The sequence below is a fragment of the Lathamus discolor genome, chromosome 14 (assembly GCF_037157495.1).
Source record: "Lathamus discolor isolate bLatDis1 chromosome 14, bLatDis1.hap1, whole genome shotgun sequence".
NCBI lineage: Eukaryota > Metazoa > Chordata > Aves > Psittaciformes > Psittacidae > Lathamus > Lathamus discolor.
Genome location: NC_088897.1, coordinates 12,289,407 through 12,305,058, shown reverse-complemented (window position 1 = coordinate 12,305,058; position 15,652 = coordinate 12,289,407). Strand labels below are relative to the sequence as shown.

Sequence of the window (15,652 nt, the reverse complement as noted above, 5' to 3'; positions counted from 1 at the left end):
AGAAGCTGTGGCTGCCCCAGCCCTGGCAGTGCTCAAGGGCAGGTTGGACACAGGGGCTTGGAGCAAGCTGCTCCAGGGGAAGGGGTCCCTGCCGGGGCAGGGTTGGAGCTGGAGGAGCTTTCAGGTCCCTTCACCCCAAGCCCGCCGGCTGCCCCGGGGACACCGCAGCACCGCGGGGCAGGGCCGGCCCCGCACTGGGCCCTGCGGGAGCGGCCCCCGGGGCAGGCCCGGGCTCCGCTCCCCTGCCCCGAGCCCCCGGCGCTGCCCGCCCGAGCCGCGACCTTGCGGCCTGCGGGAAGGTCGCACGCAGCCGGGCGGCAGGAGCGGCAGCGGAGGCCCGTGACCTTCACGGGGGCCCGCGGGGCCCGCCTGTGCCGGACCCCCACCGCGCCGAGCGGACGGAGCGGAGCCGGCAGCGCGACCCCGCAGCCCGGTCCCGGTACGGCGACCCGGAAGGCGGCACTTGCAGGCCGGGCCGGGGAGCGGCGCTGCCCCTTTAAGGCGTTGCGGCCGGGCGCGGGGGTTGTCCCGGGCGGCGCGCCGTAGCGGCCGTAGCGGCGGCGGGGTCGCGGCACCACGTGGGTGCGGAGCGGCGCTGTCCTTCGCGGCGGGCGGGCGCGGGGCTCGGCGCGGCCCATGGTCATTAAAGCGGACGAGATGCCCCCGGCCGCCGCGCAGGGCGCCGAGCAGCAGCCGGGGCCCCGCGGCAGGAGGCCGGCGGAGACGCAGCAGCGCCCCGGTAAGGGGGACGCCGCAGCAGCCCCGGGACGGGGCCTGCAGGGGGGCGCGGGCCGGGGCCGCGGTGCCCGCCCGGGGGCTGCCGGTGCCGGCAGTGCGGGGCCTCCGCGCCGCTCCGCGGGGCGCGCCGGGCGGGTCGCGGGCTGCGGGAAGTGGGGTCCGGGGCCGCGGCGCGGTCCCGGGGCAGCTCTGACAAGTGGAGCGGCGCGTCCTGCCCGGGGGACCCCGCCGAGCGGCCTGGGCCCGGGCCGGCCCCCTCCCCGCCGCGGGGCCGCGCTGCCGTCGCCGTGGGCCAAGGGTCCCCGTTCCTGCCGGGGGAGCCGTTCCGGGGCCCGGTTCCAGCTCCACGGGTCGGGGAGGCTCCGCGCAGCGCGCACCGGGGCCGCCGCGCACCCCGGGAAGCGCTGGGTGCCGGAGCCCGAGGCCGCGGCGGGGCCGGGACGCGCGATCGCCGCGGCTCGCCCGTGTCCCGGCGAGGCCGGCGCAGGGAACGGAGCCCGGGGAGGCGGCGGGGGCCGGGCCGCGCCGTGCGGCAGCCCCCGGCCCGGCCCGGCCGGGCCAGCCCCGGCGGCGCGGGGAGCTCCGGGCTCCGGTGAAGGTCACCTTCACCGGGCCGCACCACCGCGCGGCCGCGGGGGGCGGGGGAGCGGCCGCTCCGGGGCCCCGCGCTCTGCCCCGGCCTTCCCCGCCCGAGCCCGGAGAGCGGCGGAGCCGGGCCGGGCCCTGCCCGCGCAGAAGCGGCCGCCGGTGGCGCGGGGCGGGCCGCGGGGGCTGCGGAACCGTTGTCCGCGGGGCGCGGGCGCTGCCCCCGCCGTGGTCGTTGGCGGCGGTTGGGAAGGCAGGAGCGGGCTGGGTGCCCCGGGCGGTTCGGGGTACGGCGGCCCCTGACCCGGGGGAAATGCCCAACCGCGAGGGCTGGGGTGTCCCGGGAAGGGCGGGTGGGCTCCGGGGCCTCCGCTGAAAACTGCGCGGTTTAACCGGTTACTCGCTGGCTGCTCCTGCGCTAAATCCGAGCCTGAGCGGCTCAGGCACAGCCCCACGTCCTGACCAACCACAGCGCCTGCTGCAGGGCTCCGGGCACAGACGCTGTGAGGCCACCCCTTGCCCTGGGCTCTGCTGGGTTTGGTGCTTTGGGTCTTCAGGTAGTGACAGTCCTGAGCACTCGGTTTGGGGCCCTCTTTTTCCGTGGCCTTTGCTGTACAAAAGGGTCGCAGCAGCGTGGTTTGTGCCGGCCTTCGTCCTGGGGCACCGTGTGCGCTCAGGGAGTGACCCGCCACTTCCGCCCTCCCCTGTCTCTCTGGGGGCGAGGGGAGCGTTTGAAGTTTGTCACCTGAAGCAAAGTTCATTGGTGGCTCGGTGCTGGTGCGGCTTGGATGCGGTTCAAGAGTAGGGAGCGTTAGAGCCTCCCCCTCCCCTGCGCACCCGGGTTTAAAGCGGGGCAGTGCCAGCAGCTGGGTTAAAGAGTTACGTGGTGAAACGCTGCCTCGCAGGGGGCGGCTGGAGGTGGAAAAATCCTCCCCGGATCAGCGCTGCGGATTGCTTGGGCACCGCGTGGGACTGGGGCGGGGGGGACGGAGCAAGGCTCCTGTCTTGTCTGGGAGCCCGGGGCTGAGGCGCTGGCCCGTGGCTCCCAGGCGGAGGTGCTGCGCTGGGGCTGGGGCAGCCTGGCCGTGTTGTCCACGCTCTGGATCCTGGCCTCTGTTTCTGCCAGGGAAAACCGGCCTCTGCTCCAGTGCACGCGCTGCCCGTGGTGGGCACCCTGCTTGGTCTGAGGGCAGTGCTCAGTGTGGAAGTGCACCCCGCTGCTGTGCCCGGCGTCAGGGCTCGCCCACTTGTAGAGGCGTTTTCTTCACCTCCAAAGGCGAGAGGGCAGATGCCTGCTGCGCCCTGTGTCCAAGGCAGTCAAAACTGTTGGGGCCACTCTGTCCTCAGTGTAGAAGCACAAACCCATGAGCTTCCTGAAAGGATTTCTGACGGGGCAGCTATGGGTGTACTTACTTTTCTATTAGCTAGCAGGAGATCAAGAGATGGCCACTGTGTGCAGCCTTTCTTGGGTTACTTGTGTTCCTGCAGTTGTCACTGCCTTAGACAAGTTCGTCTCGTGGAAGTTGGGCCGGGTTTTGAGCTACCACAAAATGCTTTTCAACCCTGCCTTGGCCAAAGATTTGCTTTTTATAGCTAGGTGCCTCTATCCCAGCTCTTCCCAGGCAGCCGTGTCTTAAGGCAAGTCTTGTGTTAGAAAAGGAGGGAATGCAGGTGGCTATGGAAAACTGCTGTGGCGGCAAGTGTAGCTGTGTGCTAGTACCAAGGTCAGGAGGCTGATTCCTTATCTCGGGATCTGCTATCGCTGTCTGTGGTGCGACCTTGGAGGCTCGACGGTGTTTTGGAAAGGGCTGAATTGCTGGCACTGGGGGTTTTTTATATGCAGCTGTAACAGGCTTCGGGGGGAGAATCGGAGCAATGTTGTGCAAGAGAAATCTGATCGCTGCTCCAAGGTTAAGGAGAGGAAAGGAGTGTGATAACACAGCGTCTGTGCATGGGGGGGATGGGAGCCCCGGGGACGGTGTCCGGGGCGGTTCTGCCGGTGGGATGGGAGCTGAGCTCCCGCTGGACGCGGCTGCTCTGCCCTGCTCCTGGGCTTCCCAGCTGGAAGTGTAAGTAAGTAGGTCAGGAGCACCTCAGTGATCCGCCCCCAGACCTGCCTCGTGCACACCGAACCCAGCGCTGTGTCGCAGAGCCCCGTGTTTGTCTTCGTCGTCTGTAGGTGACTGAGCTTGGCAGCTCCCCAGGTCTCCAGCGCGCGCTTTGCTTTCCCGCATCGTGCTCTATGGGCTGTGCTAGAAAGTGGTTATTTCTAGAAGCCTGAGAGGCCTGAGGTTCATGGGGTTTTCATCTGTGTCTGAGGAGTAGCACCAGCGCATGGTGTTACCTCCCAAAGTCACTTGTGCTTGGATGGGGTGCAAAGGGTGAAAACCAGAGTGTAGCTCTTCCCATGGTGGCAGTGGCTGTGCCTTTTTGGAAGCAGGTTGTTTCTTGCCAGTAGTAGCAAGGCTGTCTAAGGGTTAGTGCTTGGTTCTCACCTCCCACAGGAGCGTGGCTGATGTGCTGGAGTTTGCACATACTCGTTTGCCAGTTGAGCTTTCTGTTGTGTTCCACCTCTTTTAACATCAGTGAGTCTGGGATGAGCAGGGATCTGGGTTCCTTCCTTCTTTCTTTAGTTACTGCCCAACGACACAAAGCTGCAGGATGGTGACTCTTGCCCTCCTTGCCTGGAGCTCCTGCAGGTCGGATTAGCCTGAATCCAGCCCTCCTTCGCAGGCTCTCTGCCAGCTGACCTCCCAGTGCTGCGCTTGGGGGAGACTGGAGGTGGTAACGGGGAGGTTGCCTGTTAGCAAGGGGTGCCATGCAGGGTGCCCTGTGAGTGGGCACTGCCAGAGGGGTCTCTGTGGGATGGGTGAGGTTCCCAGCCCGCAGAGCCATGGGCGCAGCTGCCCAGCCTGTTTGCCTGCGGCTGGCACAGGGCTGACGGGTGGGAGGCTGCGGGCTGGTGGGCACATCTGTGCCACAGGGTGCAGGAAGGCAGCGGGAGCTGCTGAGGACATCACAGCCATCGGATCTCCCTGCAGACCCTGCCCGCAGCTCCCTGCCATCACCTCTGGGGCTCTCGGCCATGTTAATGTCTCTGTAGGGCTCTCAGTAGCGGTGAAGTTGGTCTTCCCAGCCTTGTGCTGTGTGGAGTTTTCTCCAGAGCCGCTGTGGTTGTGGTGACTCGTGTCAGTGGTAGCATGGGGTGAAGCTGGAGACTGCCTGTGGCAGTACGGAGCTGTGGTGCTTCTGCCTGCAAGCCTGATGTTCTGCTGCATGCAGGGTCTAACAGATAGTTCATGGTCCTGGGCTCGCTCTGTCTCAGCGGCTTTCTGAAACCAAGGTATGTGCCAGAATCAAGCACACGTACTTGGAGAATTATTGACTAATTCTCAATATCTTCTGAAATGCGATTCCTTCATTGGGCTCTCCTGCAATCCGAGAAACGTGCTTTTCCTAACAGTTGCTGCTTTTGTTGGTGCTGATCTTTGCACTTTGCCTTATGCCCTAGTCTTTGCTCCCCATTTCGGTGGTGTTTGAATTGCACTGCTGTAGCAGGGTCACCCAGCCACGTAGTTCCAGGAGTAAGTTTCCACAGGTTTGGCCAGAGAGGAAGTTTACAGATGGGTTTGAATGTAGTTCCCAGATATGGCAGGGACGGTGTGGGTATGCGGGGATGCCAGATGCAAAGCACGAGACATTTCAGTGCTTGCAATGCCTGAGCAGCAGCTGTGGGACCCCGTGGGTGCCCTGGGGCATGGCTGCAATGCAAATGTCCCGCTATCCATAGAGCACAGAAAAGCCACAAACTTCTAAGTAGGCTGGAATGTGGCTTGAGTTGTTTAGGTTTATCCAGCCAAATTTTACTGGGGATGCACCAGAGGTGGGAATGAATAACTTCCGCACATCATCCCCGGAGAGCACCACGTGCTGCGGCCCCACTGTGCGAGTCAGTCCTCAGTGTGGTAAAGCTGCTGCAGCATAAATGCAGTGCCTATTCCTGTACCCACGGGTGGGTTACAGCCAATTTGAGTTAATGACGGCTGTAGAGCAGCTCCAACTTCACTGTGGACCCTTATTAAAAGAAGTGCTTGTTGCACCTCAGGTGCTGGAGGTCTCTGGGAAGCTGTGGTTTCCGCTGGGGCGGCGGAGGGGACAGCATCCCCTGCCAGCTTGTCCTGCAGAAACGTTTCCAGCAGGGCCCTCTCTGGAGCTGATCCCTATTCATTCCACCAATTTACTTACATTCATTAGACTATTTTTGTGTGTCATTTATTATTCAGTTAAAGCATAGTTTGCATTTGCTGTTCTGACACCAGCCTTTGTGTCTGCTCTGAACTTGCTTTGGCTTGAGTCCTCCTTGGTAAGGAGGAAGAGTTGGAGCATCAGGATATCTAAACTCCTTCAAACATCATCAGAAAGCCACAAGTTACTGATGCTGGTGTGGTCTGAAAGTTGGTGCTGGCTCCCAAGGCCAATGGAGGTCTTGTCTCAGGGCTCCAAGGCACTCGCTCACATGGGGCATGCCTGGGGCTCCTTGGGGCAGGAGCTCTAATGAGCTGGGTGGGAGAGACTTATCTGATTGCTCTCTAAAAGGGCAGCAGAAGCCAGCCAGGGTTTGCTTTTGGGCTGGTTTTCAGCCTGTTCCTTCTTTTCTCCAGGCAGGCAGCTTGCTGGCATGGGGAATCCGGGGCTGCTCTCAGCCTTCCCAGGGCTGCCTTTGGAGTGAGCTGTGTGGTCTTGGCTTTGTTCTGGTTTGGGTATATCTGTGCTGGGGATGTGCCGTGTGTTTTCCTTCTGCTCAGTGCAGAGCCCTGCCCTTCCCATCCACGACGCTGTGTTGACCGCTCCAGGACTTGCCAAGGAAGGCAAAGCTTGTGCTGTGAGCAGACACGAGGCTCTCCCAGGCAGGTCCAGGCTGCAGCGCTCACATCACATCCTGTGCTTGAAACATCCGGCTCCTCGCGTGTGTCCCAGGAACGCGGGGCCGCTGAAGGGACCCAAGTGTCTGAGCTGGAGCAGTGTGCGGATGGGATGTGCTGGTGCACGGAGGGGCCCGAGGAGCGGGCTGCGGCACAGCCTCGCTGCGGGCATGCTGTGGCCTGCGCTGCAGCCTCCATGGGTGCTGCAGAAACCTCCAGCTCCATAATCCCTGCCTCGGTTGCCAGGATTCCTTAAAGCAGCACGGGAGAGGAGCGGTGCTGGGGGTTTACGTGTGCTTTTGTGGTTTGTTGGTGCTTGATATGGTGGAGCAGGCTGGGAGGACAGAGAGCTCGGCTGGAAACCGGTCCCTGGTTCAGTGCCTGCCTGTTTTGTGCTCGGCTGCTTAGTATGGATGGCTGTGCCTGGGCCCAGGCGTGCCATAGTAACTGCCCTCGCCTTGTAATTCAATGAATCTCACTTGCTTACAGGCTTGGCAGCGCTGAAGCGCTCTAGCACGGGTCCCATGCTGCACTGGTGCAGCCCTCGAGATCCGGCTATTTATATCCCCCTCCGGGCGGCATCCCCCTGCGAGCGTGCCCGAGGAACCTGGTAGAGACGCGTCTGGTTTTGGGCTGGCGCGGCGGGGACAGGGCAGCTCCAGCTGCTCGGGGAGCTCATGGCAGCGTGAGCGGTGGATGGAGGCTGCGGCGAGCCCAGCGCCCGGTCCTGGCGGGACGTGAGCTGGGGCGTGCAGGGCACAGCTGCAGCCCCGTCCGTGTCCTGCCACGCTGGGGCCGGGTCGGAGCTTCCTCTGGAGACGTCGCGGCTGCAGCCGGCGGGCGCTGCCGCCTGGGAGCTTTGCCTCGTGGGGACTTGAGCGTGCGAGTGCGAACAAACCGAGCTCTGCTCGCCCGGTGCTGCGCGAGCCGGGCTGCTCGTGGCCATGGGGAACGGCCTCTTTGCAAACTGCTGCAGGCAAGTCACCGACCTCATCTTCCAGACACACAGCTCCAGCTCTGCCGATGAGAGGGCTCCCCTCTTACCAAAGCCTCCCATGAGCGGTGCCGCTGGGCCGGAGGTGCCAGAAGCTGCCCCGTGTGCTGGGCTCTATCCAGACATCATCCCCAGCGAGGCGGTGGTTGGAAGCCTCCAGAAGTGCACCCAGTACATGCAAGACCTGCCCGAAGCCACGGGTGAAGAAGGAGCAGTGATGGTGTGTGATAAGAGCTCTTGGAGTGCCGTTGCTGGCGCTGCCGGCCTGCTCCAGCAGGCAGAGGCATCCCGTGCGGTGGCTGTCCTTCCAGCCGACCTTGGGGAAGGGCCGCCGGGGCTGCTGGATCATGCTCAGTTGCTTGAGGCCTGCCAGAGCTGCGTGAAACTTGAGGACAGCAGCTTAGCCCCTAGATCCTGCCGCCAGGAGAAGCACGTGGCAGCAGCTGATGGCGGGGATGCGGCCCCTGGAGCACGTCCCACCGGCCAGGGCCACGGTGAGGGCCGAGCAACCTTGAGTTCGGACACAGCTTCAGGGCGCTTGGGCAGCGTGCAGGAACACAGAGGTGCTGCTCTGCCCGCGAGTGTGGGGAGCACCCCACCGGCACAAAGGACACCGCGCCGGGGGGCACGGGCGGCACAGCCCCCATCCAAGGCTCGGGACACAAGTACTGGTTTTGTAGCAATGGACCCTGCTGCCTGCCCCGGTGACAGGTCAGGCTCTGATCCTGACCCGCAGGAGCTGCCCCTTGGGCAGCAGCAGCAGCAGCAGAAAAAGAAGAGGAAGAAAAAGAAGCTCGCCCTCCTAGGTGCTCCGTGGCATGGTGCTGTGTAGCCAAAGCACAGTGTGCCTGTGACAGGGTTGGGTGGCTGTGTGTGCCTGTGGGATGGGGCAGGGTGAGGAGAGGAGAGATGAAGTGATGCTTTAATTTCACAGCAGAATGAAAAGGAGGAAGGCGGTGACATATCCCATCCAGATGTGCAGCACAGAGGTGCACTCATCTATAGAGCAGTCCCTCCAGACCAGGCCAGCTCACAGCACTATGGTGTTGTGTCCTTTTGACCTGATAATCTAAGAAAAGGATTAGTGCCTGGGCTGGTTTAGAAGACCTGCTTGAACGTTAATCAATTATTAATGAACACTTCCTGTGATCTATGCCGTATGCAGCCAGCAGTGCCCAGGTTCAGGCGTGCACCCTCTTTCACATTGGGATGCTGACCGGTTGGGTTCCTGAGGTGCAGGATCACTGTAAATGGGAAGCATGATTAGAGCAGGGCCTTCACCTTGGCGTGTCACGTTATCCAGGTGCAAGGATGAAGGTTAATCCTTGTGCTGATCCTCTCTGCCAGCTGCAAGCCGTGGGCCGGTGCCTCCCGGTGAGGTGGTGTCTGTGCTGTCTCCTCCCCTCTTCAGCGTTTGGCTTTGCCGGTTCTCCTGACGCTTTCATCTTGTGTGTGCTGGAGCTTTGCTCGCGCTGTGCTCCGAGTGGCAGTGGGAGCAGCGTGTTGCAGCTCGGCAGCCAGGCAGCACAAGCTGGAGGTCAGCAGCCTCAGCTGCGCTTGCGGGTACCAGCCAAGGAGGGTCCTTGCTGGGATGCTCCTGCATCCCTTGGGATGAGGGGGGAGGCTGGAGGTCACAGCCTTTGGTGGAGATCACAAAGCTGCAGCTTGAGGCCGGGGCATTACAGGGGGATCTCCTTGCTTGTCTGAGCAGCAGCTGTGGTGCTCCCAGGAGCTGAGCTGACTTCCATGGCCTGGTGCCTTGTTCTGCAGGCCCCTGAACACAGCTACTGCCTGGGTGCGACTTGAGCGGGGGGCAGTGACAGCAGAGGGGTCTGTGCAGGTGCCTTGCAGGTGTCCCTGTTGCTCTCCCTGCCACTCGAGCACGCTGGAATCAAGCACTGGTGCTTTGCCTCTCTCTGCCTGAGGCCATGGCACAGCCGGTCCGCGGCCGTGGTAAGAACCAGTGACCCACTTTAAGGCAGGAGGGTGAAGCTCCGCTTCCCCGCCGGGAGAGCACATGGGGTGAGTCAGCAGGCAGCAGGTCCTCCAGCACCTCGCCTGCCAGCTGGGCTTGAAACAAACCTCATCCAGACAGACCCATCCGTAAGAACCCCGCCGAAAGCCTCCGCTGGCCTTGCATCAGAAGGTGAACGTGCAGGACGGCCGGGCTGCCTCATCCGCGCTGAACTTCTGTGTCTAAAGACAGTGCTGGCTGGCACTGCATCTGCTGGCATATGGAGACATGAAGATGTTGCCTCTACATGTCTCTTCTGTCATAGAGTGCAGAGCTGGACTGGCCCAGCCTTCACCCAAGTAGGAAAAGAGGGATGGGAAGTGCGACTGTGTTGTGTTTCTGCAGACAAGCAACAGTCTTCTGATGTCCGAAACAGTAGTTTGGGGTTCTGGTACCAGCCAGCAGTGAAAGGCAGAAGCGTGGTCCTCGTGGTAACTTTTCACTCTGGGTCTTGCTTAGAAAAAAGATGTAAAACCAAATCACATTTACTCAAACGGGTCCGTGTCCCTGTTGGGAATATTCTGCCAACCACTGTGGCACAGAAGTAGCTTCAGCACCCGTGTTGCTCGGGCTGATAAGTCAGAGGGTTGGAAAGCATCCGTGGTCGAGTATATAGCACAACGAGCAGGGTCAGGAGCGTGCCTGAAGTGTGGTGCAGAGCAGTGCTGCAGCCTGCCTTGGAGCCACATTCTGCCTCCCCTTTCTGGCTGCTACAGCAGGAGCACAAGTTTGTGGTCCTGCCCTGCTTGGGTGGGCAGGGGCAGGGCTGAGCCTGGCCTGGTGGCCTGGCCGGGCAGCCTGTGCTGATAGCCCTGGCTGCAGTGTTCCTGCAATAGCTTTCCTGCTGTCCTTCCTGCTCCCGGTGCTCGGGCAGGCTGGGAGTGTGGCCGTGTGTTCCCTCTGGGCATGGTGTGGCTGTTCTGAAACCACGGCTCTTGGGGCACTTTAGTGTGGAGCTTTTCTTCCTCCTTTCTAGCATGACCGCAGCTTGCTGGAGCCAGGGCTCTCGTCTGGCTTGCCCGTGGCTTCATCTGTCAAAGAAATGAGCAGCTCACGTTGGGGACATGTGGGAAGTGACGGGGAACAGGAGCAGCAGCTGCCGAGATGCTGAAGGCAGCAGAGGCTGCTGGAGGTGGCTCTGCTACCTGCTGCCTTTTGGAATGGGAATGCTTTCCTTGCTTCTTGCTTGTTCACCGTGTCCTGATTCAGCCTTGACAGACTCTGAAGTGGGTTTGCTGTTGGCAGTCATAGTGTGGAGCAGGAGAATGCCCCTCTGGGGACGCTTGAGCAAGGCTTGTTGCTGCAGCCTCGCATTGCGCTCCAGAGGCGTGCAAGGGGATGCAGTGTTTCCATCCCTGCTGCTGCACATGGTGGAGGTTGGATGACCTTCCTGGGCTGCCAGAGCAGTTGGGGCTGATGGGTGAGAACTGGTGGTGATAGCTTTAGGTCTTGCAGCTGCAGCGCCAGTCTGTGTTCCATAAATGACGGAGGCTGAGCTGCCATCTCCCCTGGAGCACAGCTGGTGGTGAGGAGGAGGGAGCAGATCTGCCAGGTGGAGCTGGCTGGAGGGCTCCAGCTCAACGGCCTCGGGCGTCACCCGGCTCTGAGCTGCCCTGACCTGGTGCAGCCTCTCGGAGAGGCTGTTCCCATTGCCTGGAGAGCCCCAGCCTGCTCCATCTGCGCTGCCTGCGAGTGGGTGCCAGGAGCACCAGGGTGGAACCCCCCATGTGTGACCTTGGGGTCCAGGGGCCTGGTGTGCGTGGCTGGGATGGGACAGCCGTGCTGCCAACGCACCCTATGGGGTGTGCTGCCCGCTCCCCTCCAGCCTTTGCTGCTCGGGTGGATGGGTCAGTGATGCGCTGCTGCGAGCCTGAGGGCAAAGGGGTCTTTTCCCTCTCAAATGCTCTCATCTGCAGCTCTTTCCATGGTTCCAGCTTACCCTGGCAGTGCCTCCATCCTCTGCAGCACGGTCCCAGCCTGCTTTGGTGGGTGGAGGCTGCTCCAGGAGGTGGCAGCTTCCTAGATCTTATCAGGCCTCTGACACCCTGCTCCTTACTGGAAAAGAAAACAAACCACTTGGGGCGGGTGCAGCGGAGCTCCGGTGCCTGTGACGCGCCTGCAGGAGCGTTCAACGTGGCGTCACCTTTCTCTGGAATGAAATCGCTTGTGCAGAGCCTCGCCCTGGCACCACGGGATCTCTGGGAAGTGTTCTGGAAATGCAGAGGGTGGCCCGGTGCGGGCAGGGCCGTGGGAGCTGTTTGTGTGCCTGTGGAGTAACCTGGCTCCACGTGACGCGCCGCTTAGCAATGCAACCGCCGATCCCTCCCCTCCCTTCTGGCTGAGCAGTAGCGTACCAGGAGGGATGTTAGGAGCTGGGTAACATGTTGGTGCAGAGGTTACAGCTGCCTCCGGGCCGCAAAGCACCACACACCCATTTCTTTTAATTAAGAGGCTTCTTAAGACAGCTGGATGTGTCGTACACTGACCCAGCCTTCCTGCTTTCCTTCCCTCCCCTCTCCGCATCGAGGAAGATGCGAACCCCGCGGGCGAGCGAGAGCATGTTGATTGTGCTGTGAGGGGAAGGGCCTGGCACACCTATGTCTAGTAAACACCAAGTGCAGAATAAAACACTTGGTGCCTTTTAACCCCTGGTTCGCTTGAGTTGGCCAGGGGACGGTGGTGGTGTCCAAACCAGCCTCTCCATCCTCGGAGAGGACCATCCGTCTGCTCTGACCTTGTCTAAATCCCTCTCTTCTCACCCAGAGCACCCATCTGGCATGGCACTGATGAACGGCAGTGGCCCGCACGAGAGCCTCAAGGGTGAGAAGGATGCCAGGCAGAATGGCCACGAAGAGGCTGACCCAGGGGAAGATGGGAACGACCAGGAGGTCATTGTCATACAGGACACAGGATTTACCGTCAAGATCTGTGCACCCACCATAGAGCCCTTTTCCCTGCAGGTACCTCCTTCACCAGCTGGGGAGGGGAATGGAGGTGGTGCTGGAGCAGGAGGGAAGGGTTTGAGCCAGGGCACACACAGCACCCTCCCTTCAGCCAGGCAGGAAAGGGGACAGGGAACTGTGCCCAGGGAGGCCCCTGTTACCCACCATAGTCTGGACAGCATTTTGAGGCTGCTCACAGATCCCTCATTTGTCTTCCATCCTCTGATGGGATTAGGTAGTGAAGGAAGCAGCAAAGCTGGAGGGTGCAGGAGAGAAGCTGCCTGGAGAAAAAGGAAGGAAGAAGAGACATGAGCAACAGGCTGCCTGGCACCAGCCTGAAGGTCCAGGAATGATGCAGTCTCTGCCTTCTGCACAGAGAGTCTACGTCATGTGGACCGTAACATATGCTGCCAGATCAGGCTGGGCTTTGATGTGCCTCACTGATACTCTGATTTAGCTTGATACTGCACCGACAACCATTTGGGTGAAGTATCTCTAATTTTGAGGAGAGGCATCTGGAGTCTGAACCCAGGAGGAAGTCTGATCTCACCCAGAGCAGCAGAGTGCAGTGAAACTGCTGTATCTCAGCTCAGCTTTTGTCTCCTTTAAATCCCCTTGGCTGTTACTTTTAATAGGCTAATAATAGCAGGCCATGTTGTTTACAGCAGCTTATGTAAACTACCCTGGTCCAAGCTTGTGAGCAGTGTCGGAGGTGCTGGAGCAGAGCAGGAGGGAGGGCGGCAGCCCCCATGCATGAGCCAGGGAGGTTTCTTGCACCGCAGGTACCACATGGGGTTGAGTGCAGGAAACGATCTGTTCTCCATGTGCATCATTCAGACCTCACCACAAATGCCCAGTGTGATGGATATGGGAAGAGCCCCTGTTTTCCCCCACCACTTTCTGTTCTTGCACTGCCCTCTCCACCACCTCTGTCCCATGCTGTGTGCTCGGGACAGCACCAGGCTGTTATACCTCTGGGTGCTGGGCCTGTGGGATGGAGCTGGGGTGACCAACCCTGCCAGAGGTAGCAGTGCCCTCCCAGCAGAGACAGAGGTGATCTTCCCAGGAGGGAGAGCCAGGGTCTGCCTTTGCAGGCCTGGAGAGGTGCAAGAGGTGGTTGATTCTGCAGCAGAGGGATAAAGTTTGGCAGGAACACGGGTCAGGATTGAGCGTGACTGTGTTCTTCCCTCCGTGAGGTGTCTCCTCAAGAGATGGTGCAGGAGATTCACCAAGTTCTGATGGACCGCGAGGACACCTGCCATCGGACGTGCTTCTCTCTGCAGCTGGATGGCAACGTCCTCGATAACTTCGCTGAGCTCAAAACGATCGAGGGGCTGCAGGAGGGCTCGCTGCTCAAAGTGGTGGAAGGCAAGTTCCTTCAGCCCCCGGGGGGGGATGAGGGAGGCTTTTCATTGGGAGTGGGTTTGGCCACCTGGGAGACCTTTCCCGTGGCTCCTCTGGGAGACCTGTGTGCCAAAGCAGTGAGCAGCTGTGTAATTCCAGTTTGTTTCCTCATCAGAGCCATACACAGTGCGAGAAGCCAGGATACACGTGCGTCACATCCGGGACCTTCTGAAGAGTCTTGACCCATCAGATGCTTTCAATGGTGTGGACTGTAATTCACTGTCCTTCCTGAGCGTCTTCACTGAAGGAGACCTGGGAGGTACGGGCAAAAAGGCTTCTCTGGTGTGGTCAGTGTTTGCATTCCCCTGACTCCTTTTGCTTAGTTAATACAGTCAGCTGTCCCACATCATTCCGGAGTGCAGAGAAGCAGTTGGAGCACTTCTACATTCCTTCATGAATAATTGCTGGCCAAGGCAATGCTGTACTTTTCATCACTGACTTTCTTTCTCTGTCCCTTCTAGACAGTGGAAAACGGAAGAAGAAAGGTACTGAAATGGAACAAATTGACTGCACCCCTCCTGAACATATCCTGCCAGGTAGCAAAGAGAGACCCCTGTGTGCCCTTCAGCCCCAGAACAGAGACTGGAAGGTAGAGTTCTCCTGTGTCATTCAAACAGCTATCCACACATTCCTTGCAGCACACTGGTGTTCAGGGACTGAAAGCTGCACTGAACTGGACTTTGGGATTTGCTCTGCTTGATGCTTAATGAGTGCTGGGATAGCACTGCTTAGCCAAAAGAATAAAGTCCAAGAGTTTGTGTTCAGAGCACTGGACATGAGTCTGGACACCTGCAGAGTGTAAAGTGGCTGGTCTTACGGGAGGGGTGGCAGGGAAGGCAGAGCAGCATTTCTCTGCAGAGTCCTGGAGACTGGATGTGCAGAGCGCTACAAATTACCCTCAGCTTTCCCATACCCTCCCATTGGGATTCTGGTTTAGAAGCTGACATTTGAAAACCAGTACAGCAAGAAATCCATGCCTTGTGCAGCCCAAAGGACCAGGGCGTCTGTTTTTACTGGTCTTACGGTGTGCAAGGCAGTGAACTGAGGCCTACTAGTGACTGCACATGGCTCGAGGAAGGTTGTGCTCCCAAGACCAGGGGGTTTGTGAGCTCTTGTTCTGGAGCTGTGCGAAAGCAGCAGTGAAAGGAATCTGCCATGTACGTGGAATGGCTCTAACTCGAGGGAATTACTTCCTGCTGACAGAAGCTGCTTCTGTTGTGTTCTTCTGTAGCCTTTGCAGTGCCTAAAGGTATTGACAATGAGTGGCTGGAACCCACCACCTGGTAACCGGAAGATGCATGGGGACCTCATGTACTTGTACGTCATCACGGTGGAGGATCGGCACGTCAGCATCACTGCGTCCACCCGGGGATTTTACTTGAATCAGTGAGTAACAGGTTCCTCCTTGTGGGAGAAGAGCCCACAAACAAACAAGCAATTGCTGCTTTATTTTCTTTTTTTGTGGAAAATAGCCCGGTTTAATTCACTGCTCACATGGTTTGTGGGAGCTGCTGTACTGGATCGGGCTGTTCAGTTGTGCCTGGTACTATTTCTCTGGTGGATAAATGCCCAATGCTTTAGGGAAAGTTTAAACATCCCTTAATGTCGTCAGCTAATTAAAGCATTTTGAGTCGAGGGAATTCCTTCCTGACCGTTGCAGCTATCTCACTGTGCCCTAAAGCAAGAGCACAGCCTGTCAGAGCTTCCTGAGCTGGGCACAGATTTGGCTGGCTCTTTGTTTTATTTCAATGCAGTGCCTGTGAAGGGATGCTGGAGCAGCTCTGCTGAGGGAGGTGCAGGGTCCATCCAGCCCAATAGCCTGTAACAGGGACTTAGGAGTTGAAGGTGGACAGGAGAGAACTTCAGAGCAGAAACCCTGCTGTACCTGAGCAGCCATCAGCTCAGGAGCATCTTTGGGTGGCTTTGACCCTGCAATCCAGATAATCACCTGGGCAACCATAACCCCGTGTTTTGAAATACAAGGTACAGAAGGAGAAGAAAGCTGCCTGAAGAGAAGGCAAGCTTAAAATACAGAAGATAAAAATCAAGCAGA

The 15,652-nt window shown here is 59.6% G+C and overlaps 1 protein-coding gene across 1 annotated transcript in view; it reads left to right on the top strand.

Annotated features, from left to right (window-relative positions):
• The first annotated feature begins 545 nt into the window (after positions 1-545).
• Positions 546-15,652, top strand: part of CLUH (clustered mitochondria homolog) — a 32,803-nt gene continuing 17,696 nt past the window's right edge. Inside the window, exons 1-6 of the mRNA XM_065694241.1 lie at positions 546-739; positions 12,017-12,213; positions 13,392-13,563; positions 13,715-13,858; positions 14,061-14,188; positions 14,831-14,985. Of these exons, the coding sequence (XP_065550313.1) occupies positions 637-739; positions 12,017-12,213; positions 13,392-13,563; positions 13,715-13,858; positions 14,061-14,188; positions 14,831-14,985 (899 nt within the window). The 5' untranslated portion in view covers positions 546-636. The remainder of the gene's footprint in view (positions 740-12,016; positions 12,214-13,391; positions 13,564-13,714; positions 13,859-14,060; positions 14,189-14,830; positions 14,986-15,652) is intronic.